Raw genomic sequence first — 17,460 nt, 5'->3', positions numbered from 1 at the left:
TGCGTTTTACTGCCGCAGTCTGTGTGTGTGATGCTTTAAATGACGGCTCACATTTGGTTAAGCTCTCAGAGAGAAATCCTGAGCGTGACACAAAGGCATCACACAAACACACAGAGGAACAAAGATCCTGATCCCACTGGCTTTCTCTTCTGCATGTCTATCTTCACTCTTCATACTGTAATGTAATATTCATGTCCTTCATCTTAAGAAGGGTTTGTGCTTTTCACTCCGTCAAGCATTTGCAAAAATAAATCAGACTCGGCTGCTCATGTTATCAGACATCTGCCCAATCTGAGAGGCTTTATCTGGACTCACGTATAATTTCATTCATTATTCTTTATTATTAATCATACAATCAGAATACACAAATCTACATCTGTCCTTTACTCATTTTCTGATATTTTCCTCTTATTCTGCATGTAACGGCCTACACTGTAAAAACAATTTTTTTTTCGAATTATTATTGTACAAGAACAAAGATTATCATTTCACAAGAACTATTTTTTTTTTCAGTCTTTCTGCTTTGTGTTTAGTTTAATGTTACTTGCTGTTTCTTTGAAATGAATTGTGAAATTTCTTAGCAATTTCTTTGACCGTATGCATATGCACTAAGCGTTCTTTCGAACTTCCGCATAATAATAAGCAGCTCGTAAACTTCCGCTGAAGCTCATTTTATATCTGCTATATATAGGTGTGCACTCTTGAGAATCCTCTACTGCCTCGTTCTTATCAGAAACTGAGAAAAATAATAATTGCAACATCGTAAATAATGATAACGGCATGAACAGTCAGTTTCTTGTTATTTAACAACATATCATTTGTGACCCTGGACCACAAAACCAGTCTTAAGTCGCTGGGGTATATTTGTAGCAATAGCCAAAAATACATTGTATGGGTCAAAATTATTAATTTTTCTTTTATGCCAAGAATCATTAGGAAATAAAGTAAATATCATGTTCCATGAAGATTTTTTGTAAAATTCCTACTATAAATATATCAAAATGTAATTTTTGATTAGTAATATGCATTGTTAAGAACCTAATTTGGACAACTTTAAAGGTGATTTTCTCAGTATTTTGATTTTTTTGCACCCTCAGATTCCAGATTTTCAAATAGATGTATCTCGGCCAAATATTGTCCTATCCTAACAAACCATACATCAATAGAAAGCTTATTTATTGATGTATATGTGACCCTGGACCACAAAACCAGTCATAAGGTTAAATTTGACAAAACTGAGATTTATACATCATATGAAAGCTCAATAAAGTTGTTAGGATAGGACAATATTTGGCTGAGATACATCTATTTGAAATCAGAAATCTGAGGATGCAAAAAAATCAAAAAGACTGAGAAAATCACCTTTAAAGTTGTCCAAATTAGGTTCTTAACAATGCATATTACAAATCAAAAATTACATTTTGATATGTTTACAGTAGGAATTTTACAAAAAATCTTCATGGAACATGAACTTTACTTAATTTCTTAATGATTTTTGGCATAAAAGAAAAATCAAAAATTTTGACCCATGCAATGTATTTTTGGCTATTACTACAAATATACCCCAGCGACTTAAGACTGGTTTTGTGGTCCAGAGTCACATTTAAATCCCATTTAAGTACCTGCATAGTTGTACATTTAAATGCTGACAGCTAAACACTATCATAATGTGTTTAGGCTAACGTTAGCTAGCTAGCAATACTTCTCTTCAAGGACATCTTAATCATATTTTGATAATAAGTACCTTGCCTTCATAGTCATGAACACATTTTTAAAATCTTGCAATATTTTAAAGCCTTTATAATTTTTCAACTCTACACCTGTGCAATACAAAATCACTTCAAAGATTCACTTTTCATTCATAAAGACCACATGGAAAAATGTCTTTACACGCAAAACATCTTTTTTTTAATATAAAAATGACATGAAATTGCCCATATAACCAGAAGATGGCAGCAGAGGATCAATCATTGGCTGCTGCTGCCATTTCAACTCCCTAGTTTTTTCAAGACGTCTTGCTTTTCGATTTATTGTAAAATTACTAGTATAATAAATTGTAGTACTTTTACCGCACTGAACTATATAGTATAGCAAGTGCAGAAAGTCATTAAAATAAATAAATAAATACGCTCAGACACAAACGGCCTTCACAAAAGAGTGAATTATTTAAATACTGTAGTATACTACAAATTAAATAAGTTAAATATTTAGTATAAGAATTAAATAATGCCCTCAATATGAATCGATATGAAGTTGACAATTTTTCATATAATTTAATAACTTTTTGTCTTTTAAGCTTTATCATGAGCTGTAAACACTAAACAGCCTATATTTAACCAACACCAACTTGTTACTGCTGTAGTTTTGTTACTCTGAATTTAGTCTGAATAATTTAATGCACAGCTATGTTTTTTTTACATCAGCTTGTCAGATGTTTCGCATATTTAGCCAATTTACCCATGTATTTTTTAAACTCGCGTTTGTCATTCTTGAAACCGTATACATGGACATTTGGTCCTCTTAGACAAACAAAACTTTTATTCGATTGTGAATGGATTATGCTGAGAAAACGAGCAAAGAACACTCCTATTACAGCAAAATACAGTTGACCGGAAATTACTTAGCTGGCTTGTCTAAAACAAGGAAGTAATCCGTACATATGGTCAGTTGTTCCTGTAAGGACAATTCACTTCAATTTGTAGCTGAAATGAACACTAGAGGCAGTAAATCGCCAATGTTTATTACTTTTCACACAAATTATGATTACAGAGTTAGATTAGTGATTAATAAAGACTAATTTTGTGCAGTTCCTCGCATTGTTATTACCTCAAAGCACTTATCACAGTGTGCATAATTTGTAAAGTAATACATTTTGATGTTTGTATTACTTCCTAAGGCTTTTTTGATGCTGTAAACTTGCTCGGTAGTGCACCCGGTACAATATATTCTTGTGATGTGAAATGCTCTTGTACGATTCAAGTGAAACACAAGTCATGATAAAAATAGATCATGCTTGTAGAAGCAAGATAAAATGACATGATTGCTTAAGCAAATTTTGTTGCTTTTGTTAACACTGTCGGGCAAGTTAAGTGTAGGCGGTATGATATTTATAAACATGAGAGAGCATTAACCTTTTAGTGCCACTCACGGGATATTTCATTTCCAAATTGCTGACACTCATTCAATAACCAGTGCAATAAAACATTGCCACATTAACATTCATCTGTTTCATATAAAACTGAACACATTTTTTTAATGGCGCTCAATAAACATTTCTATTTAAGCTTATTTCCACCAATAAAAATAAGTAAATAAATAAAAAGGTAATTGCAACTTTTTATCTCAAAATTCTGACTTTTTCTCACAATTGCAATTGTGCAATTTACATCTTGCAATTGTGAATTTATGTCTCTTCAAAATTGTGAGATAGAAACTTAGAACTGCAAGGTATAAACTTGAAAAGTGAGATAAAGTTGCAATTATTTTATTTTTTTTTATTCCATGGTAAAACAAAAAAAGTAAAACCTATTTGTGAAATGTAAATAGGTTAAAAATTCAAAATTGTGTGATGTAAACTCAACTACAAGAGCGAGAAATAAAATTCGGAGAAAAATGTCCTAATTGTGAGATATGAACTCAAAATATTGTGAGATACTCGCAATTTGATTGAGTGAGATTAAAAAGTCTTTTTTTTTTAGGTGGAAATATATGGAAGCCTGTTTCTGTCACTGAATAAAAAGTAAAACTAGGCAATTGCGACTTTTTATTTCAAAATTCAGACTTTTTTTCTCAGAAATGTGTAATAGAAACTCACAGTTGCAAGTTAGAAAGTCAGAAGTGAAATAAAATTGTGAGATATAAAAAAGTCAGTCTTTTTTTTTCATCTGAACTGGACTTTATACCTTGCAATTGACCCTTTATTACTGTTGCTATATGTCATGGCATCACATCATGAAAAATACATCGCAGAGCAAAGAGAAAACTGACAACAAGCTGATAGTCAAGACAGGGCAGGTTGCTTTTGGTAAGTCACAGCTTTCAAATGTTGTCATTTTGTAAGAAATTCTAACAATAAATACCATTTAGTGGCACTCTCAGTCAAACTCTTTGCAAAGAATCAATTGCAAGTTTGTATTCACAGTTCTGAAAAAGTCAGATATTTTTAATGCTAAATGGTTGTAAGAAGCCTAACAAAGTAACTCCATCAACACTAAAATTTTAACAAACAGGGTAAAAGATGTTCACAACATCGTTTTTGTTCTGTGTTCCACCTTTAAATTAATTTATGAGAGTTTATGCATGTGTTTGTTAAACGACACCTTCCCACTCGAGCAAACGACACATCTGCTCCAGCTGTGCTGTCACTGAATTTCATCAGACAACATAAACAATATACAGATGTGAGCATGCTTCTGTATCTGCACTTTTACTGAGGTAATATTTTACACTGAAAAAACAGTTCACAGATGAAAACATACAGAGATGCTTCAACAGAGCTGAGAATGAGGTATTAATGAAGCGAGAAACGAGAGAACGAGCCGAGAATACAACATTATCTGAGCTTTACTTATTTGCTGTTTATCCCTTTAAGACTTTAACTTCTCCGAGGGCGGAATTAAAGGATCTCAGCGAAACTGAAACTTCACGTCTCTTATTAGAGGTGTTTAACAAGGCAACCATCATTACTGTTACTAGTTAGTGATTTGAACAAACTCCTTAAGCATAGTTCAGCTGAAAACCACAGTTCTGTTAATAATGACTCTCAGACTGATGATTTCTCATGCTTTTTTTTGTCCCTCGTTTCTTTCTACCTCTTGCATGGGGTAATTGTAGATTTAATAAGATAACGCAGTCTAATTACTCCAGCTGTGTGATGATACAGACTGTGAGATGGTAATTACACTGATAGATTATAATCACTTACAGCGGATTGTTTTTGTGTCTTGCTGAATTTAACAGCTCAGAGCTAAAGGAACAAGCAGATATTACAACCATAAAACTCAACGGGCCGTATTTCACACTTCTGCAGCATTGATTTGTTTCTCTGAAGCCCATTTATATTACCAGCCAAAGTTGCATTAAAAAAAACAGTTATAATTTAGTTTTTCATGAGAATTTTCACCCCTTGCTATTAAATCTTTTTGATATTGTACCTTTAAGACTTCTTCTGCCTTAGTCATTTTTAACAGTGTTAGTTTAGTGTTATTTATATACTGTTATATACTGTAAATATTTTGAATTAGCTTTTATTTGTGTATTTTAAGATTTCAGTTCTGTTTTCAGGTTGATAGATAGATAGATAGATAGATAGATAGATAGATAGATAGATAGATAGATAGATAGATAGATAGATAGATAGATAGATAGATAGATAGACATTTTAAAATAAAATGTAGCAAAAAACTTTTTTTACATATTATTTTATTTCAATTAACATTTTAATTCAAGTTCAAATCAATTCAAGTTTAGTTCAAGTTTAAGGATTTTTAAATTAATTTTTGTATTATTTATATACTATAAAATAGTTCATATATTATTAAAATTGCTTGTATATTATTTTTTATTATTATTATTTTCAGTTTATTTCAATATATTGTGAGTGAAATAAAAAATATATATGTAAAAATATATATGAAAATTATAAACCTAACATAAAAACTTTTTAACATTTATTTTAATTCAAGTAACAATTTTAGTTAAAGTTTAAGGATTTTTTGTATTATTTATGTACTATAAAATAATATATATATATATATATATTAGATAGATAGATGGATAGATAGATACAGATATATTTATATATAAATTATAAACTTGCTGTTAAATCTTATTTTAAATTAATTAGAATTGATCATATATATTTTTTCATGGTTTTTTTATATATTTTCAGTGAAATTTAAATAATTTTGTATATTTAATTAAAAATGATTAGACTTAAAATATATAACATTTTTTACATTGTTTTATGTCAGCTAACATTTATTTTAATTCAAGTAACAAGTTTAGTGCAAGTTTAAGGATTTATTAATTATTTATTTGTACTATTTATAAAGTATTAATTCATCTTTTAAATTAATTAGAATTTATTTTTTAATGCATATTTTTAGATTTATTTAAATTTTGGTGCCAATTTTTTTCTTCTTCTTGCAAAAGCACCAAACACCTCAATAGGTTTTTTCTATCATTTATTCTTTTATTTCAGTTATTTAAAATTTTCAACATTGTTTCTGAATGAACCTTTTTTAGTTTCAATTAAAGTTTTGTGTTGTAAGTGTTCGTTTTTGTCTACATCTTAACTGTTATGTGGTCCATTATACTAGCAGTTGTGAGTAGCACAAACGTCTAAGTGCTGGTAAATGTTAGTCTGTGGCAGATGCATTGAGTGAGATGTGATGGTTTCTCATGAATGGGAAGCTGTGAATGTAATGTTCTGCACTGCTGTGTTTTGTAATTGTGGTAATTGGCGGGTAAATGCCCATAAAACTCAGCAAATAAAACGTTACGACGTCTCACTCGGTGTCCTCTGGCTGAGGGATGTGCTGACAGAGCTACAAAATAATGACGCCACTTTAATTGATCCTGTGAGGATGCTGGAGAGTTTTTCCATACACATTTTTAAGTGTTTATTGCATTGTGGGATTGGTTTAGGGAAGGTAACAGAAGCTGGAGATGGGGAAGAAATCACTACTGAACCAAAGCAAAGCAAAAATGAATTATGATAGCTTGTTTTTTTCCCCTATGAATTTGCATGATAATTGGTGCAGAAAATGCTTCTGATTTGGACTGTAAACATTCGCTCATTGTAAATGGAGAATCTGCAGGAAAGCAAATACATAATTGTGTGTTTTATGATTGAATGCAGCTTAACATTGAATGAACTCAGAATCTTTGTGTCTGTTTCTGCAGAATACTGAATACTATCAACAGTCTCTACACATGTATGGGAATGAAGCGGTTAAAGCAGAGGCCACTGTTAAGTGAGTACAAATATAACACTTTCAGTATCATACAGTTGAGCTCAAAAGTTTACACACACCTTGCAGAATCTGCTAAATGTTCATTATTTAAGCAAAATAAGAGGGATCACACAACATGCATGTTATTGTTTATTTAGCACTGACCTGAATAAGATATTTCACATAAAAGATGTTTACATATAGTCCACAAGAGAAAATGAGAGTTGAATTTATAAAAATTACCCCTTGATTCTTAATACTGTGTTGTTCCCTGAATGATCCACAGCTGTGTTTTTTGTTCAGTGATAGTTGTTCATGAGTCTCTTGTTTGTCCTGAACAGTTAAACTGCCCGCTGTTCTTCAGAAAAATCCTTCAGGTCCCACAAATTCTTTGGTTTTTCAGCATTTTTGTGTATTTGAACCCTTTCCAGCAATGACTGTATGATTTTGAGATCCATCTTTTCACACTGAGGACAACTGAGAGACTCATATGCAACTATTACAGAAGGAACAATCACTCACTGATGCTCCAGAAGGGAAAAAAAACATGCATTAAGAGCCGGGGGTGAAAACTTTTGAACAGAATGAAGATATGAACATTTTTCTTATTTTGCCTAAATATCATATTTTGTTCATTTATTACTGCCTTTCAGATGCTACAGAAGATGCTTGTTTCCCAGAAGACAAAATAAGTTCAATTTAACCTGATCTTCAAATTCAAATAGTTTTCACCCCCGGCTTTTAATCCATGTTTTTTTTCTTCTGGAAAACATGGATCTCAAAATCATACAGTCATTGTTAGAAAGGGTTCAAATACACAAAATAGCTGGAAAACCAAAGAATTTGTGGGACCTGGAGGATTTTTCTGAAGAACAGCAGGCAGTTTAACTGTTCAGGACAAACAAGGAACTGAACAACTATCACTGAACAAAAAACACAGCTGTGGATCAAGGGGATGCTAACTTTTGAACAGGGTCATTTTTATAAATTCAACTATTATTTTCTCTGGTGAACAATTTGTAAACATATTTTAAGTAAATTCAGGTCAGCACTAAATAAACAATAACATGCATTTGGTATAATTCCCTTTTTTTTCGATAAAATAAACATTTTGAGATTCTGAAAGGGGGATGTAAACTTTTGACCAAAAATTACAAAATTAATTAATTAAATAATTATTTTTCATATTTTTAATTAGATTTAACTTTCCTATTTTGAGATTTAATTAAAATGAAAGTCATTTTCATTTTAGTTAATTTTTAGTAGTTTTGTTGTGCTTTTTAAAATTATCTCTATAATTTTTATTCTATAAAAATAATAGACTTTGTTATTATGATTTATTATTATTATTTAGTTTCAGCTAACATTTTAATTCAAGTAACAATTTTAGTTAAAGTTTAAGGATTTTAAATAATGTTTTGTATTATTTATATACTTTAAAATAATTCATATTTTAAATTAATTAGAATAGATTTTTTAATATATATATATATATATATATATATATATATATATATATATATATATATATATTGTCAGTGAAATTAAAATTATATATACATTATAAACTTAATAAATTATAAACTTACAATGTAAAACTTTTATACATTTTATTTTTGTTTCAGCTAACATTTATTTTAATATTTTAATTTTTATTAGTTTTATTTTAGATTTAGTGACCTCAGGTAAATAAGTCAGAAACTTCGCCTTGGTATCTAGCTAATAATATTTGTTTAAAGCATGAAAAATAATTAATGAATAAATAATGTGTTTTTTATTATTATTAAATAGCTATTATTAGATAGCAATAATTAATTCGAGTTGATGTTTATTTTATTTGTTTTGGTTGTTTTATGGTTTTAGTTTTCATTTTACTATAATAACCCAGGTTTCACATGTCTTAATGTGCTAAGATAAAGTTTTAACCTTTAATGACTAACTAAAATAGTGTTTTTGTTTAGTCACAGACATGTTCACTCAATATCATTGGCAGCTTTCATCTTTGAAGGTCCATCGTAATTATCTGCAAATTTCACAGCACTATTTCACTAAGCCACTAGGTGGCAGGACTAGGACTGTTTTTTTTTTCAGTTCTTAGTTGTGTTTCTGTCAGTCTTTGCACTGATTTAAATTGTGTTCTTGAGCTGGTATTTAGGAGATCCTGCATTATTTTGATTTTGATTGTGAGTGGCATACAACTTTTTTTTATCAGATTATCTTCATTGTAGGCAGTGTAACTCTTTCATAAATCCTCTGTCTGTGTCTGTAATGGTCAGGCCTCGTCATGTGAGTCCCATCTGTCCTGAGCTGCAGTCGCAGGTGTTGAGCTGCTACAAACTGAACAGTCACCAGACGCTGCACTGCTCACAGCTGGCCAAAGACTACATGAACTGCATCAACTCCTCCAAGAAGGTACGAGTGGAATCGTGTGTTTTTATTAAGCATGCACAAAATTGCAAATTATTATTATTACTGTTAATAACATTAAAATTGACACTGCTCAGTCAAGCAGTCATTAAAAATAAACACTGATGGTACAGCTCAAAAGTTTGGGATCAATGGGATTTTTAATGTTTTTTAAAGAAGTTTCTTATGCTTATCAAGGCTATGTTTATTTGGTCAAAAATACAGAAATGTATTACAAATGCAAAATAACATTTTCCTATTTTGATATGCATTCAAATCTAATTTATTCCTGTAATCAAAGCTGAATTTTCAGCATCATTACTGCAGTCTTCAGTGTCACATAATCCTTCAGGAATCGTTCTAATATGCTGATTTATTATCAGCATGCAAGAATATTTAATGAATGAAAAGATAAAAACAACACCTTTTATTTAAAATAGAAATAGAATTTTTTTTTTCTTTTTTTTATGTAATACTTTTATTCAGCAAGGATGTGTTAAATGGAAAAATAAAAAGATCGCAAGGACTTATATTGTTTGAAAAGATTTATATTTTGAATAAATGCTGTTGTTTTTAACAATTAACTAATCAAAGAATCCTAAAAGCATTATCACAGGCTCCAAAAACATATTTGGCAGCACAACTGTTTCCAACATTAATAATTCTAATAATAAATCGGCATATTAGAATGATTTCTGAAGGATCATGTGACACTTGAAAATTCAGCTTTGCATCAAAGAAATAAATTATATTTTAAAATAGAAATCATTATTTTATATTGTAATAACATTTCGCAATTTTACTTTTTTTTCTGTATTTTTAATCAAATAAATGCAGACTTAATGAGCATAAGAGACTTCTTTAAAGAACATTACAAGTCATACTGATACCAAACTTTTGAGCAGCAGTGTATATACTATGGAAGTGTTTATTAATATTTTGCTTTTTTTTATTTATTAATTTTTGTGCTTATCTGATTTTTTTTTTAATTTCTATTTTCTATTTGCTTTATTTATTTATTAATTTTTGTGCTTATATAATTTTTTTTATTTCTATTTTCTATTTTTAGAAAACAGATTAATAGAAAAATTTTCTATTTTTAGAAAATTAATTTTATTTATTAATTTTTGTGCTTATCTGATTTTTTTTATTTCTATTTTCTATTTGCTTTATTTATTTATTAATTTTTGTGCTTATATAATTTTTTTTTATTTCTATTTTCTATTTATATTTTAAGTTGGTTGGCGAGGCAACATTTCTAAGGTTTTTATTTTATATTTTTTTAATTACCAAAAATGATTTTATTAGTTGTAGTTTTAGTTAAACTCCTAATTATACTTATATATAATAGTATGTCAAAGTTTTCTTTTTATCTCATTATTTCAAATGTTTATCTTTAGTATCTCACTTTTATCACAATTCAACGTTTTTATATAATAATTTTTTTTATCTTACAATTTTGATTTGTTTTATAATTTCACATTTTTATCAGAAATTGTCATAAATTGACTTTCTGTCATGATTATTTATTTTTATCTCATTATTTTAACTTTTGATCTCATAATTATGACTGTCATAAATGTAAATATAATTTTGGACGTTCATCATATATTGACTTAGTGTCTCACTTTTATCACAATTCAACATTTTTATATAATTTTTGGCCTTTTATCTTACAATTTTGATTTGTTTTATAATTTTAATTTCAAATTTTATCTCACAATTATTTTATTTTATAATTTCAAATATTATTGTATAATTGAGCTTTATATTTATTTTAATCACTAAAATTTATTTTATTAGTTGCAGTTTTAGTTAAAAATAACCGTGCTGTAATGAGGTGCTCAAGACCCTGATGTGAAGCAGAGACATGTTAATTCTATTACTGACCAATCAGAATCAAGTATTCGAGAATATTCTATATTTTAACCAAGCAAAGAAAAAGAGTTTGAAATGTAAGAAACCAGCCCTGATGATATTGGCAATTTGAGTATAATCAAACTCATGCTGATAATGAAACAACATGATAACACTGATATTTGATTCATATTTCTCTCCATTGTGTAACGAAGAGTTGGTTCATTTTAAAACATGCCAGAGTCATTTTCTCTGCAGGAAATAAGAAGCTGTGTCCGCTGCTGTGTGTCTCATCTGATGAACGTGTGTGAATGAACTCATTTTAATACTGGATCATTCATACATCTCACAGATAACAACAGCTTATATTAGAGATGATTTCTCTGTGTGTGTGTGTATGTTTGTGTGTTTGTGTGTTTGTGTGTTTGTGTGTATGTGTGTGTGTGTGTGTGTGTGTGTGTGTGTGTGTGTGTGTGTGTGTGTGTGTGTGTGTGTGTGTGTGTGTGTGCGTGCAGAGGCTGTATGCCAACTAGAGCAGGCGCACTGCCACACTGATACTGAAGTGAAACACAGTGCTAATAAAAGACATTTACATTCAAAAGAATCGTCTGCAACTAAAGACTGACTGGAGCTCTTCACCACTGAACACTGAGCATTCAGAGCCATTGGGAAGACTAAACACTAGACCCTCTCCATATCACTGTCATGCCCTGTTATACAGTAGGATGATCTATATATATATATATATATATATATGTATGTGTGACCCTGGACCACAAAACCAGTCATAAGGTTAAATTTGACAAAACTGAGATTTATACATCATATGAAAGCTCAATAAATAAGCTTTCTATTGATGTATGGTTTGTTAGGATAGGACAATATTTGACTGAGATATATCTATTTGAAATCAGAAATCTGAGGATGCAAAAAAATCAAAAAGACTGAGAAAATCACCTTTAAAGTTGTCCAAATTAGGTTCTTAACAATGCATATTACAAATCAAAAATTACATTTTGATATGTTTACAGTAGGAATATATATATATATATATATAGTTACCTTTTTTGCCTATTTTGCCTTTATTTAATATGGAGGACGAGAAATGACTTGAGTATAAATAAAAAAATTCATAAAAAAAATTAATAAACAAGTACTTAAATGCATAAATACATTAATTAATAAATAAATGTAGAAATACATTAATTAATTAATCAACAAATAAATTAATAAATGAATGCTGAAATAAATAAATAAATGTATAATTAAATGCGGAAATAAATGCAGATATGCATAAATCAATTTTTCAAAAGTGTCATTTTTAAATGTGCTGTTTGTTGTTTTATCTGATCATTTAAACTTTTTATCTCATAATTATGAGATAAAACACTTTGTCATAATTGTGTTTTTTTATCTCATTGATAAATTAATTTGGGACGCTAATCATAAATATGATTTTGTATGTTACTTCTAGCAAAATTTGACATTTTTATCTCAATTTGGCCTTTTATCTCATAATTTTGATTTCAACTCATCTCATTATGACTTAGAATCTCATAATTATATATAATAGTATCTCAAATGTGACATTTTGTCATAATTATGGCTTTTTATCTCATTATTTCAACTATCATAATTGTCATAATTGTTTTTTTTATCTCATTTGAGACATTTATCATAATCATGACTTAGTATCTCAAAACTTTTATCTCAAGTTTGTCCTTTTATCTGTTAATTTCGTAATTTTGACTTTTTATGTCACAGTTATTTGAATTTTATATTTTTGTTATAATTATGATTTTCTCATTTTGACATTTGTCTCATTATGACTTAATATCTTAATGTAAGGAAAAATATTTTTATCTCATAATTTTGTGATCTTTTATCATAATTTTGATATTTTATCTCATAATTTTCAACTTTTTATTTTACAACTATATTTATCGCATAATTTCAACTTTTTATCTTGTCATTTTAACTTTTTATCTCATAATTATGACTGTCATTGTATTTTTTTATCTTATTGATAAATGAATTTGGGACTTTTATCTCAGTTTTGGCCTTTTATCTCATAATTTTGATTTATTTCATAATTTCATCTTTTTATCTTGCAATTATTTAAATTGTATAATTTGAAATATTACTAATAATATTAATAATTAGTTATCAACTTTTTATCTCACAAATTGTATCGCATAATTTAAACTTTTTATCTCAGAATTTAAACTTTTTATCAAATTTTTTTACATTTATCTTATTAAGACTTAGTATATCATAATTATATATAATAGAATCTCAAATTTGACTTTTTGTCAGGATCATGGCATTTCTCATAATTTTGGTCTTTTTATTTTATAATTATGACTTTGCCAAAATTGATTTTTTTTTATCTTATTGATAAATGAATTTGGGATATATATATATATATATATATATATATATATATATATATACACAAATATGACTTAGTATCTTATTTCAATCAAAATTTGACATTTTTATCTCAATTTGACTTTTTATCATGGTCATGACTTTTTATCTCATTATTAAACTTTATCTCATAATTATGACTTTGTCATAATGTTTTTTTTTTAATCTCATTGATAAATGAATTTGGGATGTTTATCATAATTATGACTCTTCAACATTTTTATCTCAATTTTGGCCCCTTATCTCAAAATTTTTCATAATTTTAACTTTTTATCTCACAATTATTTTAATTTTTAATTCAAATATTATCTTATGATTGCGTTTTCATCTCATAATTAAATTTTTGTCATAATTATGACTTTCCCATTTTGACGTTTGTCTCATTATGACTTAGTATCTCATAATACATTTTGAAGAAGTATCTCATTTTTATGACTTTTTATCTTTATTTTAATGTTTATCTCACTATTTTACATTTTTATCTCATAATTATGACTTAATTTCCATATGATGATTTCAGAATTATGATTTGTCTTTATGTGATTTAGCGTCTCATAATTATGTCATAAGATATCAAAGCAGGATTTCTTTTTCTTATGTGGCAGAAACGGGCTTCCATAGAGAGCAGAACATCAAAGAGACTTGAGACCAATCAATGTTTCAACAATCACCCAAAACATGCTACCAAATGACATGTTTGGGACATTTATCATAATCATGACTTAGTATCTTCTTTTTTATCAAAATTTCAAATCTCAACTTTGTACTTTTATCTCATAATTTTGATTTATTTCGTAATTTTGACTTTTTACCTCAGTTATTTGAATTTTATGATTTTAAATATTATTTTATAATTGAGATTTCATCTCATAATTTTGACTTTTTGTCATAATAATGATTTTCTTATACTGACATTTGTCTCATTATGACTTAGTATCTAAAAATGTAGGGGGAAAAATTATCTCATAATTCTGTGTTCTTTTATATCATAATTTTGATATTTCATCTAAGTTGATAATTAATTATTGATAGTATTAATAATATTTCAAATTATACAATTAAAATAATTGCGAGATAAAAAGATGAAATTATGAAATAAATCAAAATTATGAGATAAAAGGCCAAAACTGAGATAAAAGTCCTACATTCATTTATCAATGAGATAAAAAAACACATTAATGACAAAAAAAAGTTAAAATGACAAGATAAAAAGTTGAAATTATGCGATAAATATAGTTGTGAAATAAAGTTGAAAATTATTCGATAAAATATCAAAATTAAAAGATCACAAAATTATGAGATAAAAAATATTTTCCCCTACATTTTTAGATACTAAGTCATAATGAGACAAATGTCAAAATGAGAAAATCATAATTATGGCAAAAAGTTAAAATTATGAGATGAAATCTAAATTATAAAATAATATTTAAAATGATAAAATTCAAATAACTGAGATAAAAAGCCAAATTATGAAATGAATCAAAATTATAAGATAAAAGTACAAAGTTGAGATTTGAAATTTTGATAAAAAGAAGTCTACTGATTATGATAAATGTCCCAAATATGTCATTTGCCAATTAGATTAAAAAAAAATTATTATGACAAAGTCATAATTATGAGATAAAAAGTTGAAATAGTGAGATAAAAGCCATGACCATGACAAAAAGTCAAATTAGGGCAATTTCTGTCATTGTTGAAAGATAAAAAGTTGCCCAAAACATGCTACCATTTTTTTCTTTATAAAAATACATATTTTTAAAGACCAAATTAAATTGTTTTTGTAGCATACTTTTGTCGTTGCTGGTTTCTAAAAGCAGTTCATCTGAAGAGCTCATGCATTTCGAGTTCTTTGACAGCGGTTATAGACGTATGATACGAGATTCACCAGAAACAAGAGATGACTTTCATATCCTCATATCTCACAGGACTCCTGATCCATCACAGTACAGTCAACTGTTTCAGGATTTTCACATCCAGGTTCAGTTTAGCGCTTGAAACAGACCTGTTAGCGTGAAGCGCTGCGAGCGTTAGAGATCTCGCTCTGTTGGGTGATTGAAAGAGCGCTGATAATGAAGGAAACACATGTCAGGAAGATCCTGAGATCATGAAAGCGTCTGACATTTGTCACGTGCTGGAAGACAGTCTGTGTGATTGATTCAGATGATGAAGCTGACAGCCATTGTTTCCTCCTGAGTTGATGGTCGCCGTATCGCCTTTATATCTCTGAGCGGACAGTAGACGTCCTCTGACCTTCATATCTGTAAGGCTTTCACGCTGAACCCGCTGACATCTGAAGCTAAATATGGCACATGAACACCTCGTTCAGGATATTTCCTATTGATTGTCGTCAGACACATGAATCAAGTTTCTAAAAATGGTCATTTTCTGTCCTGGCCTGTTCCTCCTCTTCCTATCTGCCGGTTCCTATTCATACTCTTTCTTGTTCTTTATTCCTAAGTATCTGAATGTTGGTACTTCATCTGAAGTGTCTCTTTTCTCTCCCTAACTCCACTTTTCTTCTGCATGCATGTCTTTTAACCTCAACATTTGTCTTCTTTTCCTTTTATCTTTTCAAAACCAACAAATCTCTTTTTGTCAGGTGTTTTGCTTAAAAAAAAGAAGGAGGAAAAGCTATTTATAAAAAGTAATTTAATGTGACAGTTATGTCACAGTGTAGCTGGAAATGCAATAAATAAATCAGTGCAATAAATAATAATTTTATTAAAAAATATTTATATAAATACTTTATTTACTAATACTTTAAATACTTTTTTATTTGAATTGTGAGTGAAATCACATTTGATTATCTGTTTATTAAAGGGATTAGAAGACAAAATAATAGATTTATAACATGAATGATGCTATATATATATATATATATATATATAATTTATTATATTTATTTTAATTTAATCATTTAAAACATTAACATCTTTTTAAGTCATCAACTTAATTTTTATATATAATTTAAGTTCAAATTATTTTTATTTTTTTTACAGTGCTGTGATATTGTGAAATTAAATAGCTGTTTTCTATGTGAATGTATAGTAAAATGTAATTTATTGCTGTGATTAAAGCTGAATTCACAATATTACACAATATTACTGATTTTGCTGCATTTTGGATCCAATAAATGCAGGCTTGGTGAGCAAAAGAGGCTTCTTTAAAAATATTAAAATCTTACTGTTCAAAAACTTTTGACTGGTATACCAGTCTCACACTAACACTATAGTGTAAATATACAAATAATTAATTAAAAAAAAAACATAATTAAATAATAGAAAAATATCATTCAGAATTTAAAATGTAATTATCTATTGCTTCAAAAATAATTTAGAACTTAAAATATAACATTTTTATGTATATAAAATATAACATATCATGTGTCTCTAACTAGTGGTATTTTTTTAGATACTATTATAGTTTTTAATAGTAAATCAAATTAGTTTTAATTTTTTTTACAGTGCTGTAATATTGTGAAATATTATTACAATTTTAAATAGCTGTTTTCTATGTGAATATACAGTAAAATGTCATTTATTCCTGTGATCAAAGCTGCATTTTCAGCATCATTAGTGCAGTCTTCAGTTGGCTCATTTCTGTCTAATATTTTTGGAGCCAGTGTCACAATATTACACAATATTTTGCTGTATTTTGAATCCAATAAATGCAGGTTTGGTGAGCAAAAGGGACTTATTTAAAAAAAAAAAAAAAAAAAAACATTAAAAATCTTACTGTTCAAAAACATTTGACTGGTAGTGTAAATATACAAATAAAATAATACATAATTAAATAATATAAAAATATAATG

The 17,460-nt window shown here is 28.2% G+C and overlaps 1 protein-coding gene across 2 annotated transcripts in view; it reads left to right on the top strand.

Moving 5' to 3' along the window:
* Positions 1-17,460, top strand: part of chchd6b (coiled-coil-helix-coiled-coil-helix domain containing 6b) — a 35,830-nt gene that overhangs the window by 14,666 nt on the left and 3,704 nt on the right. For both annotated transcript variants that reach the window (XM_073852471.1, XM_073852470.1), the window contains 2 exons: positions 6,907-6,977; positions 9,233-9,368. In XM_073852471.1, the coding sequence (XP_073708572.1) occupies positions 6,907-6,977; positions 9,233-9,368 (207 nt within the window). The remainder of the gene's footprint in view (positions 1-6,906; positions 6,978-9,232; positions 9,369-17,460) is intronic.

Source organism: Garra rufa, chromosome 12 (assembly GCF_049309525.1).
Source record: "Garra rufa chromosome 12, GarRuf1.0, whole genome shotgun sequence".
Lineage (NCBI taxonomy): Eukaryota > Metazoa > Chordata > Actinopteri > Cypriniformes > Cyprinidae > Garra > Garra rufa.
Note: the sequence above shows the minus strand (reverse complement) of the source record. Positions and strands in the feature narration are given on the sequence as shown.